We start from the raw sequence: 23,711 nt of genomic DNA on the forward strand, positions 1-23,711 counted from the left end.
AAAAGCTTCTACCACAAAGATCAAATATGCAAGGTCATCCAAAACAAGCCAAATTAATCAGTAGCAAGGAAGGTCAAAAACCATGATCCTCTTGTAATGCTCCAACGTAAAATGAGAATGGTCATATACAACACTTGGAAAGGGTAAGGTGTAAACAACAACTACATAATAGTTGGGAATGATCATATAAAACACTTGGAAAGGGTAAGGTGTCATCTAAACTCTCCACAACAACTACATAATAGTTTGTTAACAGAAAACTACCAAAGCAACCACTCAAACAAACCGATGTGAAGAAAAGTTTAAAAACATCGAGCATGTGAAAAAGGGTTTGGAAGAGTGGATGGATAGAATGCTAGTTGGCGAGGCTCGTGTCAAAGCTGAGATAGAATTGAACGTGTATGAGCGAAAGCTTGGTAAGTTTAGAAGTGAGATGGCCGAATCTACTAGAAAAATTCAATCACCCGATTAGTTAATATTTTGCTTAACTTCTAGTACTTTTAAATGCAATTACCAAATGTCTATATGATTTTGATGTATTAAACTGTATTCATTTTATGTTTTTAGTGTTTCGGTGGGAAAAATATGGGACACAAACACTGGATTTGATGAACTTTGCTACTCGGGTCTTTTCCCTTACTTGTAATGCATTTGGGTGTGGAGGGAATTGGAGCACTTTTGAAATGGTAAGTTTTCTATAACTTTAAGTTGAATTGTTAATAGTTAATAGTTGATAGCTTATTGAATTAATTGTTGCATTTGTATGTTGAATGTTGATTGTAGATTGATACCAAAAAGAGGATAGATGTGAGCACAAGAGGTTGATGCTTTAGTCTATGTGAAATATAATATTGCTCTAAGAAATAGGTCAGATTATTCCTTTTTGGCAGACAGGGAATGTAAGCGTACCAAGTTGGCTCAATAAGGGGGAAAAAATAGAGAGCCCTAATCTAGGGTTGCCATGGTTTCCCTCATCTAGGGTTCTTTCTTGTTAAATCTCTACGTCTGTGGCATCAGCGATATGTCAGGATTAAAACCTATATGCAATTGGGATTTTTTGAATACAGAAACAACTCGGGTTGGGTTTACCAAGTCGTATGCCTCTGTTCTGACGCAACCTTCGGTTCCCCTGGCTTCTCTTCCTCCCCCAGTGGTTGAGGGTGGCAAAACAATTGTGACTATATCAGAGGATGGTTATCAATCCGGTTTGGCTAGATGCAAGCATATGCTTTTGGGTCGTCTGCAATTGGCTCCTAAAGATAAGCCGTATTCTCCATCTGATTTACATAAGAAACTAGGTCTTCTTTGGGGTGAGATTGGTCGCTGGAGAATTATCCCAATGGGCAAAGGGTATTATTCATTCAGTTTTTCTTCAGAGGACTGTGTTTCCAGAATTTGGGCGAAGGGCTCCATTGCTTTAAAGCCTGGAACTCTGCGTCTCATCCGCTGGGTACCAAATTTTTCCCCTGCGACTCAGCGTAATACCAATGCTCAGGTGTGGGTGAAATTTTGGGATCTTGGGCTGGAGTTTTAGGAGCCTACTACACTCTTTGAGATTGCCAGTGGTATTGGCGTCCCAGTGAAGATTGATGAGAATACATTGCATCAGAGATTCGGTCACTATGCTAGGGTTTTGGTGGATGTTGATCTCTCTTCTGAACCTCCATTAGAGTTGGTGATTAAACGAGCCTGTGGTGACACCTGTGTACTTTCGGTGGAGTATGAACGCCTTCCAGATGTGTGCTCTCACTGTGGTAACGTTGGTCATAGGGTAACTGCCTGTAAGTTTGTTCGCACTCCAGGCCATGATCAACCAGAAGCTATTGAGGTTTGGGGTCGAAGCCGTTCCCGAAAGCGGTCTCACAAACACAAACGTAGAGCAAAGCAAGTCTATGTCCCTAAGAAAGTGGAGGCTGGGAAGGCAGTGATTGTGGATGATACACCTCCTGCTAAGGAAGATGCAAGAGAAGGCCCTTCCTTTGTGCGTAGGACTCCTCCTCCACCACTGTCTTCCACAATGGGTGGTGAAACAAGGGTCATCGGGCAGACAGTTAACGATGTGATTAACAATGTTAAGGATGAGGTTGTTGTCCAGGGCACGGTTGAGGTGCAAAATAATGTAGTAGCTGAGTTGATTGGAAAGGATATTGAGGACGTTGCTGCAAGAGGTGTAATTAATAGGACTGAGGTGAATGCTACTACCAATACGAAGAATGTGGAGCTTGACGCTCTAAATGGGACGAGTAGTGATGATATTGGAGATGATGAGGAGGAGGAAGATGACATAGGTGGGAGTTCTATCCCTATTGTATCAAGTCATATTTCTCCACTAAATAATTGGTATGAGGAAACGGAGCATGCGGACCTAGAAGGTGAATATATTTACTGTGGTTATGTCTAAAAGTCAAAAGAAAGCTTTGCGTAGAGCTGCTACTGTTGAAAATAGGGAGGCCTACCTCCGTCGAACTAAAGATATTCCTCAATGAAGGTTCTCTATTGGAATTTACGGGGCATCAGTAACGACCCCACTAAAGATGCATTGAAAAAGTTTGTATTAGACAATAATCCGGAAGTTTTATGCATTTCCGAACCCTTTGTTGGACTGGATTCTATTCCATCTTCTTTTGGCGGTTTATGTCGATGGTACCTATCTGTACTAACGAACGAGAAGGGGCAATTCCAAACTTATGGGTATTTTGTAAGTCTTCAATTGTTCAAACCGTTCAGATTCTTTTGGTGTCTGACTAGCAGGTTACTCTTCGGATTTTGTTTGATTCTATTCCTTGTATCTTCACTACTGTTTATGCTAAAACTACTGTGATTAAGCGTAGAAGATTATGGGAGGAGCTCGGTGAAATTAAAGCAAGGTTTGGTGATGGCCCTTGGTTGGTTTGTGGTGACTTTAATGCAGTTTTAGGAGCTCACGAAAAGAAGGGAGGTGCAGTTGTCTGTCGTAGGTCTTGTGAAGAATTTCAGGCCATGTCTGATCAGTGTGAGTTGGAGCATATAACTACTCATGGTGCCCAATTCACTTGGGTGCATAGGAGGGGTCTCAGAGGCAATGTGGAGCTGCGTTTGGACAGGTGTTTGGTGAATCATGCTTGGTTGGATGCTTGGGATCAGTTTGTTTGTTGTACCTTGCCTCGTATATGTTCTGATCATAATCCCCTTTTAATGTCTTTTTCTAAATCTTTTGGGGCACGCCATAGTCTCTTTAGATTTCGTAAAATGTGGTTGGAGAATAAGGATTTGCACGGATTTGTGAGACAATGTTGGAACTCTTCTCAGACTTATGGTTGTCCTTTAACCATCTTGCAGCACAAATTGAGAGTCTTACGCAAAGCTCTTCGTAAATGGAACTGGGAGGTTTTTGGAGATGTTCACAGAAAGGTTGAGGCTGATTTTGCTAACTTAGCAGCTTTTCAAAATGATATAGCTATTTCTGGGGGTTCAGAATCTGATTTTGCATTAGAAAGAGAGTTGCAGGCTAATTTATCAGAGTCTTTGCGAATTTAAGAGATCTTTCGGAAAGAACAGTCAAGAGCACGTTGGTCGGCTGAGGGGGACATAAACACTAACTTCTTTCATGCTATGTGTAAAGTTCATCGGGCTACGTCTTCAATTCACTTACTTCGTGATGGTGACCAGATTTATGATGACCCTATTTCCATTCAAGATCATATTGTTGGTTACTACACAAATCTGTTTGCTCGTACGAATTTTTCTAGCGACACCGGACTTATATCTCGAGTCATTCCTACCTTGGTTACTAATGAGGAAAATGATATTCTTACTAAAGTTCCCACAGAGGAGGAAATTTTGTCGGCAGTAAAATTAATGGACCCTTCCAGTGCTCCAGGTCCAGATGGTTTCAATGGGCAGTTCTTTATCTCTTGTTGGGACATTGTGGGGCAAGAAGTGATTGCCGGAGTTCAATATTTTTTCAGGTTTGGTACACTACCAAATTCATTTAATTCGAGTTTGATCATTCTCATCCCTAAAGTGGACCATGCAGATTCAATTACTCAATACCGTCCAATTGCCTTAGCAAATTTTGTCTTCAAGATAATCCCAAAAATTTTATCTTTAAGACTAGCAGGTATTGCTTCACGAATCATATCTTCCCAACAACATGGTTTTGTTCAAGGGCGGAATATTTCAGATTGTATCTTGGCCACTTCTGAATGCTTTAACATGCTTGACAATAAGTGCTTCGGTGGGAATGTTGCTATCGAGGTTGACATCACTAAAGCATTTGATACTCTTTCTTGGGATTTTCTGCTAAATGTGCTTAAGGTGTTTGGTTTCAATCAGATTTTTATTGGCTGGGTGCAAGCAATTCTTGAATCGGCGAAGTTATCTTTGTTAGTCAATGGTAGGTCTGTAGGTTACTTTTCATGTGGAAGGGGAGTTCGCCAAGGAGATCCGCTTTCTCCATTACTTTTTTGCTTAGCCGAAGAAGTTCTTAGTCGAGGTATCACTGACTTGGTTAATCGAAGGCAACTTCATACTATTTCCTCTCCGCGTGGTATTCAAGCTCCCTCACATGTACTTTTTGCAGATGATATTATTATTTTTTGTCATGGTGATCGTAGGAGTTTGGGAGTGATCATGTCTTATTTGGAGGAGTATCGTATGAATTCTGGTCAGATTGTTCACAAGGCTAAGTCAAGAGTTTTCATTAGTAAGCATCTTCAGCGGTGAAGGCATGCCATTGTATCAAAGCTGGGTATTTCTCAAGGGACTGCCCTGTTTAATTATTTGGGTGTACCTATTTTCCGGGTAAACCGCGTGCCACTCATTTTAGATCTATTACGGACAAAGTCCGCATGAGATTTTCTAGTTGGAAAGGTTCTATGTTGTCCATGGCGGGTCGTTTGCAATTAATTAAATCAGTTATATCTAGTATGCTGGTTTACAGTTTTCAAATATATGAATGGCCCATTTCTTTGCTTCGGAGGATGGAGACTTGGTGTCGAAACTTTTTATGGTCAGGTTCCATTAATAGGAGAGGAATGCCTTTGGTAGCATGGAAGGTGTGTTGCTCATCTTATGACGAAGGAGGGTTGGGTCTTAAGCAATTAACTCTGTGGAATCACTCTTTTGTTCTGAAAAAGGCTTGGGAGGTTTTCTCTAGTGCCTCTGAAGGTTGTGGTTTTATTCGCTCCAGGTTTTGGAGAAATGGTCGACCTCAAAGCTCTTACGCTACTTCTTCAATTTGTCCAGGTATAAAAAAGTATTGGGACCTTGTTGTTCAAAATGGACGTTGGATTCTTGGAGATGGGTCACAAGTTTCATTTTGGCATGATAATTACCTGGGTAGGCCTCTTATTAATTTCTTCAACGTGCATGGAGGGTCTGCTCATCAATTGGATGCAAAAGTTATTGATTATGTCCATAAGGGGACATGGAACTTGCCCTTTCTTTTGCAACTTCACTTCCCAAATTTGTGTGATCTTGTCAGCAGGATTCCAATCTCTGTTACCACTCCGGCTGACGATAAACTGATTTGGTCTCCTTCTTCATCTGGGGAGCTCACTGCTAAAGAGGCGTATTGTTTTTTAAAGCCTCTAGTTCCTCCTTTGGCCTGGGGTAAAATTATTTGGACAAAGTATATTCCTCCTCGTATTTCTTTTTTGGTCTGGAAAGTACTAAGACGGCGTGTCATATCAGAAGATTTCTTGCAGAAAAGCGGAGTATCGCTAGCTTCGTTATGTGTACTCTGTTGCTGCCATGGGGAATCAGTGGAACATATTTTTCTTCATTGCAACTTTGCAGCTGCTTTATGGTCCATTATGTTGGGGAAGTTTGAGCTTCATGGTGTTCCAATCTCTATTCTTGCTTTTTTGAATATGGGGTTGTCAGCGGGACGCAGTCCTCAATTTTAGGATCTTTGGATTGCTTGTTTTTCATCGACTCTTTGGTTCATTTGGCATTGCAGAAACCGAGCTCGATATGAGGGTATTGAAGTTAGTGTGTCACAAGCTTGCCAGTTAATTTCTAGTCAAGTTGCAGCCTTAAGTCGGTTGTCTTCGGGTTGCATGTTCAATAATGTGCAGGAGCTTTGTGTCATTAAAAGAATGGGCGCTATATGCAAACCTCGTCGGGCCCCTCGAATTATTGAAGTAAACTGGTTAACCCCCCTTTTGGTTCGATCAAAGTTAATACTGATGGTGCATGGAAAATGGACTCCAACCAGGCTAGCTATGGTGGTGTTTATAGAGACTACAAAGGCTTGGTTATAGGTGCTTTCTCTTCTACTCTTGATATCCCTAGTTCTGTGGCTGCAGAGGTCATGGCGGTCATTAAGGCTATTGAACTAGCTTGGGTTAGAGATTGGAAGTATGTATGGTTAGAGGTGGATTCTTCCCTTATACTTATTTTTCTCCGTTTTCCTCATCTGGTGCCTTGGAGGCTTCGTGTGTAGTGGAGCAATTGCTTGCATCGTATCTCTCAAATGCATTTCAAATCTAGCCATATCTTTCGTGAAGGCAATCAAGCTGCTGATGCCCTTGCCAACTATGGTGCTTCATCAGATGGCTTTACTTGGTGGGATTCAACTCCTGATTTTATGATGAGTCATTGTAATAGGGACCATTTAGGTCTTCCTAATTTTCGTTTTCGTTAATTTGTTTTCTTTTGTTAGGAGGCTAGCGGCGCTTCTTATGCCTGTCCTACCTCCTTTCTCTTTGTAACCTTCTTTTCTTTAATAAATTTCACATTAAACAAAAAAAAAAAAAAAAAGGAACGCCACAATGATCGTTCCTATTATAGTGGAAGAAATTGAATTGGATGATGAATGGATAACAAAGATAGAGGATTAGGTTCTTCCCGCTGATCCTCACTGGTTTGAGGACAAAGTGGAAGATTTTTTTTAATAATTAAAATAAGGGATGAGGAGATATAAGCTCCTCGGAAGTAGACGATTTAGGGAGCAAGTCCCACCCTCAAACCCGAAGGTGAAGGGTCTACCACATTCTGGGAGCCCATCGCCCGTCCCCTTATTTTTTATAAACGATGAGGCGGTAAGTAATATGCCAATTAATAAATATTAAAGTACCTTAATTGATAGAGAGCCTACTCCTCGTAAGCCTTATCCTCCTTAATTGTAAGCCTAGTCCTCCCCATAAGCTTACTCTTTCTCTTGATGAGCCGATTGTTTTATACAAAAACAAATCTAGTTAAGCAACAACTTCAAATAAGTTTTAAAGAAAAGTCTATGTTCAATTAATTATGTAACTTTATTATCAAATAATTTCTCAACTCTATCTTTATTGTCCATCACATTTTTTATAGGTAAAAGAAAGGCTCCAAAAAGATCAATGCTTCTTGACGACATTGTGGATGATGATAACAGATTCCCTATTCAAGAATCATGGTGATGATAGTGATGGTGGTGATAGTGATGGTGATCTTCTAGTTGATGAGGATAATGATTTCCAAGCATGAAGTATATTTCAATAATGGTTCTTGTTATTTGGTCTTTGGTCTTTCAACTTTAAGTCTTTGATTTTTTATTTTATGTATAGCATTTTGTTGAATCCTATGGTTCTAGACTTCTAGTATGTACTTTCCTTATTATAAATGAATGACAATTAATAATTTTTTTTTGTTACTCTTAATGTTCTACATATAAAACTAATAATTACATAAATATAATTCAATTAACGTAAGTGTTACATCTTATGCCTCAAAGCGAACATTTTACTGAGGCTTTCCTGAAAATGCCGCAGCCTTTTAAAACATTGGTGCAAATGTGCAAGAGATTCTACGAATTGCTCAAAAGTTATGAATTTGAAAATATCGCATGCTTACTAGCTACAATATATCGCTTATTAATCTGTTGTATCTGCATGAATGTTGAAATTCTTGGACTTAAGCAGCTTACAGGAATAGATATTTGATTGTTTGAGGCTTTTGGGGCCATATATGAGATATGATAGGGAAAGAGTAACCTCTGCATATATAATTATCCAGATTTATTAATCCATCACCCGATATTTTCAATTTTTTTTCTTCCCCATTACAATAATTATTCTTTTGAGTCAATGAAAGCAAGTGGTTGTTGACAGCCACTTGAGAGAGGTTTCCATCCAGTATTTGATGCAATCTTACCTAACATTGGCGAAGTGGTCGATCTTCCCATCTGGTGAAGAAGAGTTGAATATATCACGAACAGTATTCCACGTAATAGGACCATATGAAGCAAGAGCAGTGAGGAGCCTTTGATCGTCTTCTTTATTTCAGACTCCTTTCTCTATAAGTAGGTAAACCATCATGTCCCTTCACTCTTTGCACAAGTCTTTGTTTCTTCCCACTATTAAGGGCACATGTAAGAACAACATCCAGGGCCGGCCCTGAGGGCTGCCACTTGAGGCAGTCGCCTCAGGCCACCGGCTCTCGGGGGCCTCTGGAGTTTCTGTATATAAGTTATAAATAATATATATATTATTGTTTGCTCTAATAAACCGGAAGACACGTGTTGCTCCAGCGGAAGGGGAGACAGACCGCATCTTTGTTCACCAAGGTTTGAGTCACGCCTGACTCACTTTTCCAAATTTTTTCAATCAATTATGGGACTTAAGTGGGGCCCAATCCTTTTCAGTTTTTTAACATTTTTTCTTTTTTAAATCACTTAAGCAATTTTTGTTTGGACTCGTGGCCCAGCTCCTTTTTTTTTTTTTTTTTTCCTTTTCCTTTTTCTATATGAATAACTATTTCTTTTCCTTCTCCGTATGGAAAACTAACCCAATTAAACTCTATATATTGATTGTGTATGCATAGAAAATTTCTCACATCAAACAAGATCAATTCTTTATTGATTGTGTTTCTCATATTTACTTTTATTCAAAATACATGATTTTATACTGTTATTTGGCGCAAAAAAAAAAATATACATGTATACACGTATATATAGGAGGCCACATTTTAATTTTTTGCCTCAGGCCGTTAGAATCTCAGGACCGGCCCTGACAACATCATTTAAGTTCTCTCCCCAATAATATTAAGAACGGCACCATTTAAGTTTTCTCCCACATCTTATAGTAATTTATCTAACTGGCAGTCATAGTTTTTGCTGCATCCTTATTAATACTGTAATTGATGTTTGATAGAACATATGAGAGAGAGAACGAAAAGAATAGAGGAACACTAGAGATTCTCTCAAATATGTTTGCGATTGTTTAATACAACCCTAGCTAGATTTATGAAATTAATCCCTTTACAACCCTATACTACATAATTTTATCACAAAGTCCACATTGTTATTTAATTTCTAGAAAACACACAAATCTAAATGCCAGGCCAAGGACACCTCCTGTTATTGGCCTAGGAGTAGGAGGAGGCCTTGGAGGAGAAGGAGGACAAGAGAAGTATTTCCTATATGCCTGCAACACAGCCTAAATCAAATAAAGAATAAAGAAATTAGCATCAAAACAATGAACGAATCAAAAAAATAAAAATTCAAACAAAAAGAAATTGTATGAAAAAATTAGAGACTAAAAATTTTAACAGGAGGTAATGCATTGAGCTTTAGTTATTCATTGCTTCATAACTCATTTCCCTTCTTCAACCTGGCAATCAGACTCGTAGGTAGCTTCTATAAATAACTGGGATATGCGAGACATATTTACAAACAACATGAAGCTCCTAATAATACACGAATTGACGCAACCTCCTAGTGCCAGGATGAAATTGAGTATCGCCGGATTTATTTCCATGCAGCAACATAGTGGGAAAGCTGTGCTTTTTGTAATTATGCTTTTTCGTAATAGAGTTATCTTTCCAGTATGTCACCACTATGTCAAAGCAAATAGAGTAGCTGTTTGTGCACTCTTTGCTAATTGATGCTTGTTAGAATACATAGATTTTGTAGAGAGTCTTAGTAATTAATGGTATTATTTCAGGATGTTCTCTTTATACTCATTGTATTCTGGGGTTCAGGCTCTACTCCCCCCCCCCCCTCCTTGTATTCTGCAATTTCATTAATCAAGACTTGAGGGCAGCCGCACCAACCCTATTTCAAAAAAAAAAAAAAAATAATACACGACAATATATGAACAATAACACTAGATGAATGAGGGAATTACATTATTTTGCCCAAAAGTAATATTAGAAAGGAAATCTCGACAATAGATTTATAATACATCATTCGATGTGTGCATGGCTCATTATTAGGGTACTATATATGTAGCATACACTTAATTTTTACACCATTGAATAATAGATATTTGTATATTTCACCATTATGGAAATGAGATGGTTTGATACTTTATGAAGAATATATACCTTATTAGCAATAACAGATGATATATGAAAATATATTTTTGCACTATTCAAATTGAAAAAATGTAATCTCATTCTCGCTTTTATCTTTAAAAATTGGGTGGTTCCATTCATACCTCCACATTTCATATATGGACCTCCTCAAATGTTTGTAAATATTTATTTTCCATTTTGTCCTTCTAGAAAATTTGAAAAAATAGAAATAAAAATTTACACTACGGGGGGTGTATTGTATTTGGATTTGTGTGGAGTTTTTTTAAATGATAGACTTTTTCAAAAGTCCATGGATTCTATAAAAAGTTCATAGACTTTTATTGATTTTTTAAAAACCATTGACTTTTACTGATTTTTAGCACAGATTTTTACTGATTTGTAAAAATCTACAGACTTTATATGAATGACTTATGTAGATTTCACAATACTTATAAAAAGAAAAACCAAGCTAGTTTATTAGTCAGAGAATAAAATACGATGCCATAGCTATGTTAACTAATGACCATTAGCGTAGGAATCAGAGAAGCTCAAATAATGTCATGAAACAAACATATAAGAAAATAAAGGAAAAGCCTCCAAATATAATCAACCAAACCAAAAGATATCCAAAAAAGAGAAGGGAAAAAAAAACACATTGATGAAGTTTCATGCCAAATAAGCAGACGTCTTTGAAATAATGATATGATTTATTCTTCTCCCTCATTTTCACTTTCTTGATTGTCATTGTTTTCATTGTTGGCATTTGGTTGGGCATCTGTCCACATATGAGTAGCAATACTCATTCTCCATTCATTAGCATTCTCTCTTTGCTGATCTTGGGTTTGAAAATCATCCCATTCAAAATTATCTTCGTGATTGTCTATCGGATCTTCTTCTGGTTCAGGAGGAAATTCATCTGAACGACATTCCTGTCGAAGAAAATTGTGCAGTCCTGCACAAGCCAAAACTAGTTCTGCTTGTGTCTTATATAAAAATGGTGGTGCTGATTTGAAGATTGTGAAACGCGACTTAAATATTCCAAATATTCTCTCAATTACGTTCCTCAAGGAAGCATGGCGAAGATTGAATAACTCAATTGCATTGACAGGATGATTTCCTTCACCACCAAAATCTTTGAGGTGATATCGAGTACCTCGAAATGGAGCTAGGAACCGACGTCGATTTGGGAATCCGCAGTCCCCTAAGTAATATTTACCTAATAATAAAAAACATGTGCAATTAGTATGTTATATATATGTTATATGACATAAATTGTAATAAGTACTCTGAATTTTTTTTATGCACGTAAAACTATACCTGGTGGCACTTTGAGTCCATTTCGTCTAGAAATCGCATCATTCAACACTTTTGAATCATGAGCGGAACCCTCCCATCCACTAATCACATATATGAACTGTAAATCAAAGTTACAAGCTGCTAATACATTTTGTGATATCTTCCCATGGCGATTTCGATATCTGCTTACCTCACGTCCAACTACCGTTGCAGGAATATGCGTGCCATCTATAGCTCCGACACAATCCTAAAATAATGAAAAAAGATATCAATAGCTGAAAAGAAAAAATGAAATAATATCTTCATTACTGTACAATGAAATAAATAATTAACCATAAGTTGAAGCAAAACATTGCTCTCTTCAGCATTCCAAGTTTTGTAATCTTTTCTTTTACCATTCCCTTGTGAATCTCCCATCTATACGATTGCGTAAAAGTAATCATACATGCAACTTTTATCAATCAAAACATTATAATTCAGAACAATATAAACATAAGGGAAGTATAGACTGGAAAAAAAAAAATTAGAAGTCCAAGGTACATGGCTCCACAAAGAAACAAGAAAGATATTAGACCCCAAATGACAACCCTTCTGTTATCAAGACGCACAACTATCAGGTGTGTATATCAATATAAACATGCACCAATGTCCTGTTTTCATACTCTCCTAAATTGCTTTCTGACACAACAAAATAATAAAGTAAAGAAGAGTTGCTGGTATCCTTCATCAGCTTGAATCTATTCATATTAAGAGCAATGATTTTGGCTACTAGGGATAAGGAATCATTCTGGTAAGAAGCATTACTTCAAAACGTATGCAAGGTTTTTTTTTTTTTCTTCTTTTCTTTAAACATGCATTAAGCATACAAAAGGAACCAACTCAGACAATTGGGTGCAGAGACAAAAATAGCAAATTTTGATACATTGTTCATATTGATTATTACCTAGCCAACTTCTCTTTGATTAATTTTTCTTTGTTTCATAATTCATTCAATTACATTTTGATCCACACTTGTTTGTTTTTATAGCATGCCATACAATATGATTATAAACAGTACTCATAAATTGCACAAATCAGACTCTCATAACCCCAAAACTTGATCACGATCTGTTTCCATGGGAATTTGAAGGAGAAAATAAAAAGAATCTGAATCCTAAAGAAATTGAGGTCCATAAAGATGACAAAACTGAATCAAGGTACCAGACAACTGTCATCATGGCAATTTGCCCAACCAACATGAATCAAAACTCCAGAACAATATTCCTATCTCTCAGCTGACTACAAACTTAGCTGAATTAACTCTTTGAACATTCAGTGATCCTATTTACTCAACCTACTACTCTGTAATCCCAAAGTAAAATTTCTAACATTAAAGCTCTGCTCAACATACATATAATATTCTCAAAGCATAAAAAAGAACACTAAAATTTTAGAAAAAGAAAATAAATAACCTGACATAATTTTATCAGCCATTGCCGACTTTAGTGGTGGCCAACATTGGCTTCAAATTGAAGGGTTAAAGCAAAATTTGAATGAAAATTAATAACTCTGTATAGATTCACCCAAAGCTTGAACCAAATCGCACCTTTGACATTACTATCATTTTAAGAAAGTTGACATGAGATTGTCAACATAAGTCCCATCTCAATGCAGGGTAAAATCACACACACTATTAGGTATAGAAAAGAAGTTCTGGCATGAAGGAAAAAAAAAAAAAAACCACCCACCGTTTGGCTAATCTACCCGAACTTAAGAGCCACAAGGGCAAAGCAGTAGCAAAAAAAAAGAGAACCATGCCATATAGGACAGCAACAAATACAAAAGAAACAGAAAACCTAGCGAGAAAAACAAAGAAGAAGAAACATACGCAGCAAACAAGCGACGACAATAGCAATAACCGCAATAGTATGCAGGACTATGATCGAACCGTAAAAGCATTAGGCATATACATTATTTGGCTTTGTTTTAGGAGTTGATGATAATATTAGGGTTCCAAGCATCACAATTGAAAAAAAAAAAAATCAAATTCAACAACAACAATGAACATGTTAGGTATTAGAGGTTGATATCACAAAATAATAGAGAAAAGAAAAAAGAAATCATGAAAGAGAGATGATGGAGGACCAACCTTGAACGCGCAGAGAGAAGAACTTTGACGGACTTTTCCACGCTCAAAATCTTTGCTCTGGTGGCTGGAAAAATATTGGAATTTGGTATTTATACTTAACACTACAAAGTCCATGATTTTCCATGATTTTCTAATTCCGTATGTATGAATGATATTTTGAATACCCCTAAACTTCTATTCATTTTTAAAAGTCCTAATTGAATACCCCTAGACTTTGGTGGAATTCATAAAGATTTTTTAAAATCCTAATTGAATACACCCAGACTTTTATGGACTGTTAAAAGTCTCTATTGAATACACCCAAACTTTTAAATTCCATGGATTTCTTTAAAAGTGCCAGTAATTCCATATACAATACACCCCCCGTTCCACAACTGTTTTCTATTTTCTGCTCAATTCATCTCTCTCTCTCTCTCTCTCTCTCTCTCTCTCTCTCTCTCTCTCTCTCTCTCTCTCTCTCTCTCTCTCTCTCTCTCTCTCTCTCCTTTTTCTCTCCTACTCGTAGATCACGTAATTTTCTTCTTGGCATTTGTAAAGTGGATATGATGTACAAGCAAAGCCAGCAAGGGTAAAATTTACAGTGAGTTGGAGACTGCGACTCCGGTGCCGACTTTGGTTATGGAAACTAAACATTGGTTTGTAGTTCCTTAGAACAATGATGATTCAAATTCTTATTTGAATCTAATCATTGTGAATATGGGGTTATTTTAGATGAATCATTAATCTTCAAACCAATGTTGAAATTTGACAGAACCCCAATATAGAAATTGAAAGTCCTCATTTTTATTCCAATTTGGATAAGTATTAAATTCAATCAAAGAATATAATATCCATAGTCATCTTTAGCAAACGCTATATTGATTTCAAAGGATCTCTTCGATATGTACAAGATAGTACTGCAAAATCCAATCACCCAATTCTACTAGAGTAGTCACCAAGCTATTTCACATCCAAACAAGATGAAGAATGTGTACAAGTGAAACAACAGAGACAACGAGAAAGAGAGAAGAAATACAAAATCAGAAAGAGTGGGATGGATCATGCGAAGATGTAAGATAACATTGGATTATAATATATATATATATATATATATATATATATATTTTGTCATTCTCTTTCAGTTTTCTATAGGGACAAAATGGAAAATAATTTTTTTAAAAACTAAAGAGGTCCATATAACAAATGTGAAGGTCTTAATAGAAGCACTCTTAATTTTTTTTTTTTTACAATCATTGTTAAAAATATTACCGAATTGACCCTATTTTCTACAGTAACCAGGTGGTAGGTAGTTTCCACATGATTAGGATAATCTATCAAATCATATGCCTTGTATCGATCTAATATTAGTAACATATTCAAATCGTCTAGCTAGCTATATGCGTGAATCTATGAATTCCATAAAATCCCCTGGTAATTTGACCATACTGTTGCCTTCAAATGCTATAACAGCAAAAAGTTATTCATCCTTTGAAATAGAATATGTTGGATTTTAAGGCACCCCTTAACTAAGAGTACTAACTCTTTCAATTAAGTACCCTTAACAATGTTCAAGAGCGCATACTAACGCAAAGTACACAATCAAGGAGTAGTATTGATTTAATTGTGGATAAACATCAAATTTGATTAGTTGACTTTTTCAGTCTATCCAAACGTATTGGTTGTTGATTTTTCACATATTCTCAGCAGTTTTGCAAAGTAGGTGTACTAATATCGAAAGAGTAAGCAAACATTTAATCAAAGAAAAAGAAATAAGCACATATTATTCAAACATTATCATGAAGTACATAAAGATAACAATAACAATGTAGTGCATAAATTAAGTTGAAGAAAGAAAAACACACAACCTGTGGTTCAGAGAAAGACATGCACGAAAACTAGAAGAAGAACACTCGGAAAGATATTGCAAAACTTAGAGACACCATAACTAAAATTTTCAAGGAAAATTAAAGCCGCCAGCAGGAGGAGGATTCGGCCACATAGTGCTGTGGTTATGATCCGCGAAGGGAAGCATCATATCCTCACTGGTAAACCCCATATGCTCATGACTATCTGGATGTGGCAGTGGTGGTTGTGGCGGCGCATTCATCATATCCATGAACCAGTGATTTTGCTGCTTCTGAGCTGCCATATGCATCATTTGGAGCTGCATTGCCTCCATGTTATGCATGTGATCAAAAGCTTGCCTGTCAAGGGCTGCATGCTGCATGCTACTGCCCTCTTCACCACTCTTCATTGCCACGTTGCTGCCACTGTCCTCTATATTACTCTTCATCGCCACCATTCTATGATCTGCTACAGCAGATGACACCCCTTGTGCTCCTTTCACTTGGTTCTGGCTCTTCACAACCTCCTCCTTAATGTTCTTCATCCTGAGATGTAACTCCTTCAAGTGCTGGTCAATGACCCAGCCAAGATCAGTTAGGTCTGACAGTGTCAAGCCCTGGAGAGACTTTCCAGTTAGGCTTTGGAACATCACACGAGCCATCTCCTTTTCTCGGTTGTCTTTCTTTTGCTTCTTGAGTTGTTCCTGAGCCTTGTTGATTCTTTGCCTCAAGAAACTCTCTTGATTCACCATCTTCTTGCTTTGCTCCATTTCAGGCATGGTCTTGAACTGCGCAAGCACACGTTGGACTCCTAAGGGAGAAGGCCAAATTTCAGGCCGGGAGTCATAGGGGCTGTAGATAATAGCACAAGCATCAATGTCACAAAGGGTGGTGAGTTCGCTCACCTTTTTCATAAGACCCTTCTTCCTTTTCTTATATGTTGCTTTTCGAGCACTATCATTAGTGATGTAGGCAAGTTTCACCTTCTTTCTAGTCATGGCTAGAAAGAAAAGATGAAAATGTTGCAAACTGGGAAGAAGGGAATGAAGAAATGGCCTTTCTGGTTTGCTCTTGCCCTGAAGAGACTCTGCTCTATTTAAAGCAGACATGGGGCTACCTAATTAATGCTGCTTGAAATGCTATGGATTTTCTGATGTTTTTCAATTGGATGCGAAATTTAATGTCGGCCAATTGTGATGCATGAATGAGAGACCAAATCCATTTTGATTCTGTCTGAGAATTGAGCATATACATGCCAACCTATTACAATGTGTTTGAGCATGAAATAAAGGAGGGGTCTAATAGTAATGAATCCAGATTTGTTGTCCTAATATTTGTGTGTGAGAAATGATGATTTCATATGAATGGTAATGAAAGCCAGTTAATGCAAAATCTGGGGCTGGGATTCTTAGCAAAAGAGAAGGTTGACAAGTTGTAGACATACATGCATTTCAAGCTGACTATTGATATTGGTTTTATATGGAAAGTTATCTGTTGATTTTCATTTGTTCATACAATAAAACATTGATTTTCTGTATCTCATTCAATCATTAGAGGGGAGTTATGTTCCTATCTTTTGAATATCACTTCTACGGTAAGTCTTTAGAGATTCAAATCTTTCTTAACTCATATGATTTCGTTAGTTTTCCGTTACATGTTCTATATCTATATATTTTGTTGAGAGATGTCATAACGATCAATACTAAATGTCAAAAATTTGAATTCGACCCAAACCCGAAAGATCTTCTGCATCATAGTTTATCCGTTAATGTTTCGGTTGGTTTTTGTTTGACTATGATTGCGAAATACACACTAGCATTATATCAACTGACGTAAGTTGCTTGTAGTCTTATAGCATACTAGCATTATATCAAACCGGGTTGGACTCATGTTTCAAACCCACCCAAAACCCGGTAACCCGCTAAACCTTCACAACTGGAGCAGCAAACATCCCCTGTTCCAAACTCACAATTGCAGTTGCCAGAGTGTGGTGGTATGATCTTAAGTTTACAATTAGGGTTTTCAGAGGTGAAGGGAATCACAATACTGGGAAAAGACCCAACCTTTCAGAGTCTTCAGATTAGTAGCTTGGTTTTGGCGATGAGCTGCATTTGAAATTCCTCATTTTGGTGCAAATTTTACATACATTGCCACCCAATTGATTGTGAGTTCAGCAATGGAAGATTGCCAATGTCGAAAATCCACGGAACCAAACAGAGCTTAGTGTCATTGACTGATACCCATCAACGTTCACTGCTCTGAATTGAAGGGTTTTAGGCTTTAGGGTTTTGCAGTTGCAGGAGAAGAGGATGAAAGTCAAGATCTTGCGTATCCTTCTCACTGTTTTGTTATGTTCATCTATTTCAGTTCTACTATTTTCTTCCCATTTCTTAACAATCTTGTTTTGCATTTAGTTATAGGGGCATGACTTTCTGCTTGGTGGTATTGGATTAGTATGAATTGGGTTTTTCAAGAATAACTATAGTTGGTAGGCTTCAAAGTTGTACTTCCTGAGTTGTTGTCTAAGTTGAAGGCTCGAAATAGAACACCCTGTATGTATGTTCTTGAAGGCAATCAAGACCTGAGCTTGAAATGAAAATTGTTAGCCTAACATGTTAGTCATGAGTGTCTAGGATATTTCTGTCTGTGTTTCGTTGGGTTTCAGTGTTCTGGTAATAATATGAAAGTCCTGTATGCTCTAGTATGATGGCAATCAAGACTGGAACTTGCAATGAGAGTAGTACTCTTATAGGATATTCATGAGTGTGTCTAGTATATAATTGTCTAACTTCTATTTTGTTTGAGTAGTTTGATTATAACATGGAAATCCTCGTATGCTCTAGTTTGACATGTTTGCTACTTATCTAGCCTAAACTTGAAATATCTTTGTTGTGATTTGTGAAATGTCAATGCTGCAAGCATTTTTTAGAAAGAGTTTTTCTTGACCTGCTCTCCTCTTTGTGACTTCTGCTGGGAATTTAAACAGAGTACAGTCTCTTTATCCCTTTCCCATCTCTTATCTTCATTTATAAATTTTGGATATGATCAATTGCTCTAGTGTATACCTAACATTGATGTGCCCTTTTGTGAGATGTGATATATTCGTTTGCTTTGAGTTTAATTCTTATGTTTTCTTTTTTACCTGTAGGTGGCATGCTGTTGCTGCATGGACATGGGATGCTCAGGACGAAACATGTGGCATTTGTAGGATGGCATTTGATGGTTGTTGTCCTGATTGTAAGCTCCCTGGGGATGATTGTCCACTAAGTAAGTCACAGACATTATAATTTTTATCATTTCTGTTAATTCATCGGATGAGTTTGTATAGGTTTAAACTTTGCTATTTCAGAAGTGGCTCAAATGTTGTCTGTACACACATATGGTCACGCCTTCTTTCAAGCATAATTAATATGAGATCTGTGCTAAAGTTCCTCATTGTGTTATGATATATTGTATACAATTGATTATTAATTTTCAAGCATCAAGATTTGGGTTTTCTTTCTTTTCTCCTACTAAATACCTAAAATATGATTCAGATACCTGACATAGTTTATGCCGATGTGTTATAAAATCACAATTACCATGATATGTTTCCCAACAAACTGTGATATCCTATATTTTGGGGCCTGGGAGAGTAGATTTATGATAAAAATAAAAAATGAAAAAAAGGCCAATTAAATTGCTTATTACTCAAGCAGTTGCCTTCTTCTTCTTTTTCCCTTTCTTTTGTGGTTTAACTTTTATTCTGTGTTGAACCTAAAGAGTGAGACATTAAGGGATTCTAGATCTAAGATTCAGTAGCAGCTTCTAGTTTAAATAGTACAGGGCAAACGCCAGTAGGTAACTTAATATGTTTATATGATAGACTCTAAACTCTTGTCTGATGTAGGACAAAGAAAGGAAGAGTTAGGGTGGTTATGCTTAGAAAGTTAAATAATTTAAAAATAGAGTAGTTTTAGAAGAAAGATAAGGCCTGTAGCTGCTCCAGTTTCAGAGAACATGGGTAATAGAGGAAACTGGTAATAGAGGAAACAGGTGGAGAGGAGATAACAGGTGGAGAGGAGATACCAAGGCATCCAGCCTTCAATAACACTCAATCTTTGTTCATTCCAATCTGATTTGGCTTATGAGAGACAGCCTTATTTATAAGCTTCAGTTACATCAGCCTTAGACTCCTAAAATACCAAAATACTTTAGTAGTGGCATCATATATACCTATTTGCTTGACTGGTTTATGTTTTACACGCTAGATGTCTGATTATGTTTGTTTATTGCAACATTTTTGTTTCTCATCAACTTTAGTCCAAGGTTGAAGGCTTTCAACTAGGTTTCCTAAGCTAGTAATGCTTTGTGAGCGAGTTTTCTGGTGCTGAAGGCTCCAAAAGCATGCTTTATCTCAAACTCAAAATCCTTGCATTGAAATTAGACATCAGAAACCGCTTGAAATGGTAACAACATAAGATCCTATGTTAACCCCCGCCTGATTGTACACCTTCATCACCTGACTTCCTTAAATCAAGCTGATGGCTTTCTTACTGAATGATCTCAAATGGTTTGAGTATTTGAACAATCTGAAAAGCAAAGCCTTTCCTCATGTTCAGTTCAGTAGTAATATGGACTACCTTCCTTTTGTTTATCCTATTTTGTAATTATAACTGAGAGCTACTAAACATTCTGGGAGGTAGTGTTCATCACCTGACTTCCTTGGGTCAAATTGCCAAGCTCTCCTACTGAAAGGTTGTAATTCGTCTGAGTATTCAAAAATTTGAAAAGACTTCATTTTCATTTCAGTTGCAATACACGGTACCTACTTTTAGATTTTCCCACTTTGTGCTCGCATAACTTTTAGTACTATGTAGCAGTCAAAATTGCTACTAGATTGTGACATTTTTCTTTCTGATCTGTTTTCCCATATTTTGTAGTTTATCTTGTTCATTACTGTTACAACTTAATATTTGCATGCATTAGGTCTTCATTGCATCGGGTTTGGTAAATTTACAGACTCCTGAGGCACATTGCCCCATGTGCCGTAGGACACTGTACTTACCCTACAACTTAAATAGACTCTTTATAGGACTAGACTCAAATAAATACTCATAATAAAACTCAACTTTGACTCTTAGAATGATTCTTGATTTAGTTGTTTACTGCCTTTTAATAACTTGGATTCTTAGACTACCAAAAGAGAGAGGCTTTGGACCCAAAACGCGTAAGTTTTGGAGCTGGACCAATGAGTTTAATCTTTGGCTTCCAAAGAGGGTACCTCTTTTCTAACCAAGATGTGGCTAATGCATCACTTCTCCCCTCCGAAAGAAACTCGACTCGGTCGAGTATGGAGCTAGACCAATTACAGAGTTATCATATTCACTTTGTTTAAGAGAGAAAGTGCATGCTGTCTACTTGAGCTTTGTAGATGGCTAAACTTTAGTACGCAGGTGCTTAAACTTATACTCCCATCTGTCAAGGAATATGAATTGTTATACCGCAATAGAATAAATCACCAAAAAGGATATGGCAGACTTTCATGGGCAGCACATCAAATTTCAGTGTCAACCAATCCTGCAATTGAATATGTCACCAAAAAAAGGTTCATTGGAGACATTTATATTTTTAACTCATCTCACCTTGTGTTTTGATATGGTTTGAGAGGCAATCCACTCTAGGTGGCATCCTGTTGCTTCATGGACTTGGATGCACAGGATGAAACATGTGGGATTTGTAGGATGTCATCTGATGGTTTGGATGATTCCCCACCAAGAGACTTGATGGGTTTGAAGCCTTTGTGTAATCTTTTGTCATTTATGTTGATTCATGGGATGAGTGGACTAAAAACTGGGCTGTGAGAAGTGACTAGATTTTGTCTTACCTGTTTCAAACTTGACTAGTATGATTTCTACGGGCCTTGTTACTCATTCAGTTAATGGCATAAGTTGATTGCAATGGTGTGTGTCTGCAATTGCTGAATAGTATATGGTTTATGCAGTGTATTATTAATCTACAAGCATCATCATTTGGATCTTCTCTGATTTTGTCCTATAAACTACCTAAATATGAAATTACCTATCAATGAGGGCTTGGTAGGAACTGCTTGGCCCATGGTTTCGCTACCATGTGGATCTGGTGGTCTGGGGTTTGAGCCCTCACGGAGGCCAAATAGCTATTTGCTAGAGTTTGCTGCCTCCTAAAGATTGTAGGGTTCAGGGTTGCCAACGCCTTATGAAATCATGACCAAAATGGCCAACCAATGTTTATTGTGCAAGATTTTACCTTATTTTCTTTAATATTATTGGGTACTGAACCTGAAGACTCATTAATGGATTCTAGAATTGTATAGAAACTTAACATTTCACTGTAAGATCCAATACTATTCCATTTTTATATGAGAAAGGAGAATAGATAGGTTAACAGTTAATATGAAACCTCTGCAGTTTCTGTGGTGACACCTATTAGATTAGAGGACCATTAGATAGCTTAAAAGTCTATATGGTAGTCTAGATACTCAATATGATTATCTTCATTTGTTGATGTCTGTTTTTCTGGTCAACATTACTTCAACTTAAGGTTTCATTGTGGTTATATAAGCTAGTATCTATATGTAGATAGTGTCCTTTTGTTGCTGAAGGCTTCCAAAGCATGCTCTACCTAGACATCCAATCTGGTAATAGTCATTTACTGATGTTTGTATTTCTGGTTAACATTTGACCTTTACTTCAAACTAAGGTTGATTGTTCTGGTTTGTATATAATTTTTAAAGCTAGTGTCTGCATGTAGGTAGTTTGCTTTTGCTACTGAAGGCTTCAGAGCATTCTATGCTTCAAAACTGACAGTCATTGCATGAGAAATTAGACGTCTGATAGTGCAAGACGCAATAGCACATAAGATACTAGGTCATCCATTTAATTGGCAAAGCTTTTCTACCTAATAACTTCTTGTAGCCTAATGATGCAAGGATGAGGATTCACATGACGAGTGTAACTTTTATCTTTTAATGACCATTTGTGAGAGCGTGGAGAGAAGAGATAAGGTTATATAGGTTAGGGGTAGGGGAGGAGACTTCATAGTAATCTTCTGATTTTAGAAAAATTTGAGGAGACGCTTGGTCTGTTTTTTTTTTTTCTCCTTCTTTGAATTAGCAGATCTTTTTGTTAGTACTTGTAATTAATTGGTTTTAATAAAAGTACACATTTTTCAAAAAGAACAGAAAAGCTAAAAACCAAGTCTTTTCTTCATTTTGAGTTCGGTTTTAATATGCAGTTACTATCTTTTGATTTTTCTATTTTCTTTTTTGGAATGCAAGGGTCATCGGTCATGGCTAATAGATTCTGACATTGCCATTTTGCCTTGTAGTCTGATATGCGTGTGTTCTACTAAATCTTCTCTCTTTTGTTCATTATTGGTGAAACTTTCTGTTGATCTGTCATTAACTATTATTTATCTTGCAGTTTGGGGTGCATGCAACCATGCATTTCATCTTCATTGCATCCTAAAATGGGTAAATTCACAGACTTCTCAAGCACATTGCCCCATGTGCCGGAGGGAGTGGCAGTTCAAAGGATGAGAGATCCCTTTTAAGGAATTCCTGCCCCCTTCTCTCTCTGTCATAATGTGCAGGGATTGCCGGTGCAGACTTGCAAATGTTCGGTTGTATATTAAACTGAGGCAACTTACATTTTGCGTATCTGGTTATCTATGCTGAGACAACTATTCGAGGTTTCAGTTATCAATCATTTGATGTGTTGCCTCCAAGTCTTGTGTAGTAAACCTCTCTAGTGAACTATAAATGACTATGAGTGATCTTTTTCTTCTTCTTCTTGGGTATATGTGGTGTCAGAACCCATATGTCTAGAAGGTTATTATAAAGTTTGCATACGGTTAAGGGCTTTCTTGTGGATTAAGACCACAATTCTTTAATTTGCCGACTTAGATCATACACTACTTCTACCTTTATAGATGTTGCTCTTTCCTGGACCTCTCATGGTACCAGCTCTGTTACTACTTTTAAATTTTTTCCTTTGTTCCAATAAGGATAGTTGGAATTGAAACTTGGAAAACAGAGTATAAAGGATAAAAAGAGACGTCTCCCTTGTGAACTACTTGACATGTTCTTGACGGATGAAGCAATAATAAGAATTCAGTGAAAAATGAAACATCATGCAACAGCATCACACCGGTTAGGGTTTTTTCCTTTGTTCCAGTACGTTTTTAAG

General features: G+C 37.1%; 3 protein-coding genes across 3 annotated transcripts; 1 reads left to right on the forward strand and 2 right to left on the reverse strand.

Annotated features, from left to right (window-relative positions):
- Positions 1–10,899: 10,899 nt before the first annotated feature.
- Positions 10,900–11,970, reverse strand: LOC121052877 (protein ALP1-like). Its single transcript, XM_040518811.1, has 3 exons — positions 11,887–11,970; positions 11,575–11,800; positions 10,900–11,473 (listed from the first exon to the last, which is right to left on the reverse strand). Exons 1-3 carry the CDS (start codon positions 11,968–11,970, stop codon positions 10,965–10,967), a joined length of 819 nt encoding a protein of 272 aa, XP_040374745.1. The 3' UTR covers positions 10,900–10,964.
- A 3,644-nt stretch (positions 11,971–15,614) lies between these two features.
- Positions 15,615–16,502, reverse strand: LOC112200037 (agamous-like MADS-box protein AGL80). The gene has a single exon (XM_024341037.1). The coding sequence runs from the start codon at positions 16,500–16,502 to the stop codon at positions 15,615–15,617; it is 888 nt and encodes a 295-aa protein (XP_024196805.1).
- Positions 16,503–17,694: 1,192 nt separating this feature from the next.
- On the forward strand, positions 17,695–23,308 carry LOC112200045 (anaphase-promoting complex subunit 11). Its single transcript, XM_024341048.2, has 4 exons — positions 17,695–17,752; positions 17,799–17,832; positions 18,653–18,771; positions 22,947–23,308. Exons 1-4 carry the CDS (start codon positions 17,695–17,697, stop codon positions 23,060–23,062), a joined length of 327 nt encoding a protein of 108 aa, XP_024196816.1. The 3' UTR covers positions 23,063–23,308.
- Positions 23,309–23,711: the final 403 nt, after the last annotated feature.

The sequence above is a fragment of the Rosa chinensis genome, chromosome 1 (genome assembly GCF_002994745.2).
Source record: "Rosa chinensis cultivar Old Blush chromosome 1, RchiOBHm-V2, whole genome shotgun sequence".
NCBI lineage: Eukaryota > Viridiplantae > Streptophyta > Magnoliopsida > Rosales > Rosaceae > Rosa > Rosa chinensis.

Excerpts from the sequence above, each read along its gene's own strand:
- LOC112200037 (XM_024341037.1), bottom strand. The coding sequence starts at position 16,502 with ATGACTAGAAAGAAGGTGAAACTTGCCTACATCACTAATGATAGTGCT.
- LOC121052877 (XM_040518811.1), bottom strand. The coding sequence starts at position 11,970 with ATGGGAGATTCACAAGGGAATGGTAAAAGAAAAGATTACAAAACTTGG. Across the intron at positions 11,801-11,886 it reads ATGTTTTGCTTCAACTTATG|GATTGTGTCGGAGCTATAGA; the intron begins GTTAATTATTTA and ends TCATTATTTTAG. Across the intron at positions 11,474-11,574 it reads TGGACTCAAAGTGCCACCAG|GTAAATATTACTTAGGGGAC; the intron begins GTATAGTTTTAC and ends TTTTATTATTAG.
- LOC112200045 (XM_024341048.2), top strand. The coding sequence starts at position 17,695 with ATGTCGAAAATCCACGGAACCAAACAGAGCTTAGTGTCATTGACTGAT. Across the intron at positions 17,753-17,798 it reads ATTGACTGATACCCATCAAC|TTGCAGGAGAAGAGGATGAA; the intron begins GTTCACTGCTCT and ends AGGGTTTTGCAG. Across the intron at positions 18,772-22,946 it reads TGGGGATGATTGTCCACTAA|TTTGGGGTGCATGCAACCAT; the intron begins GTAAGTCACAGA and ends TTTATCTTGCAG.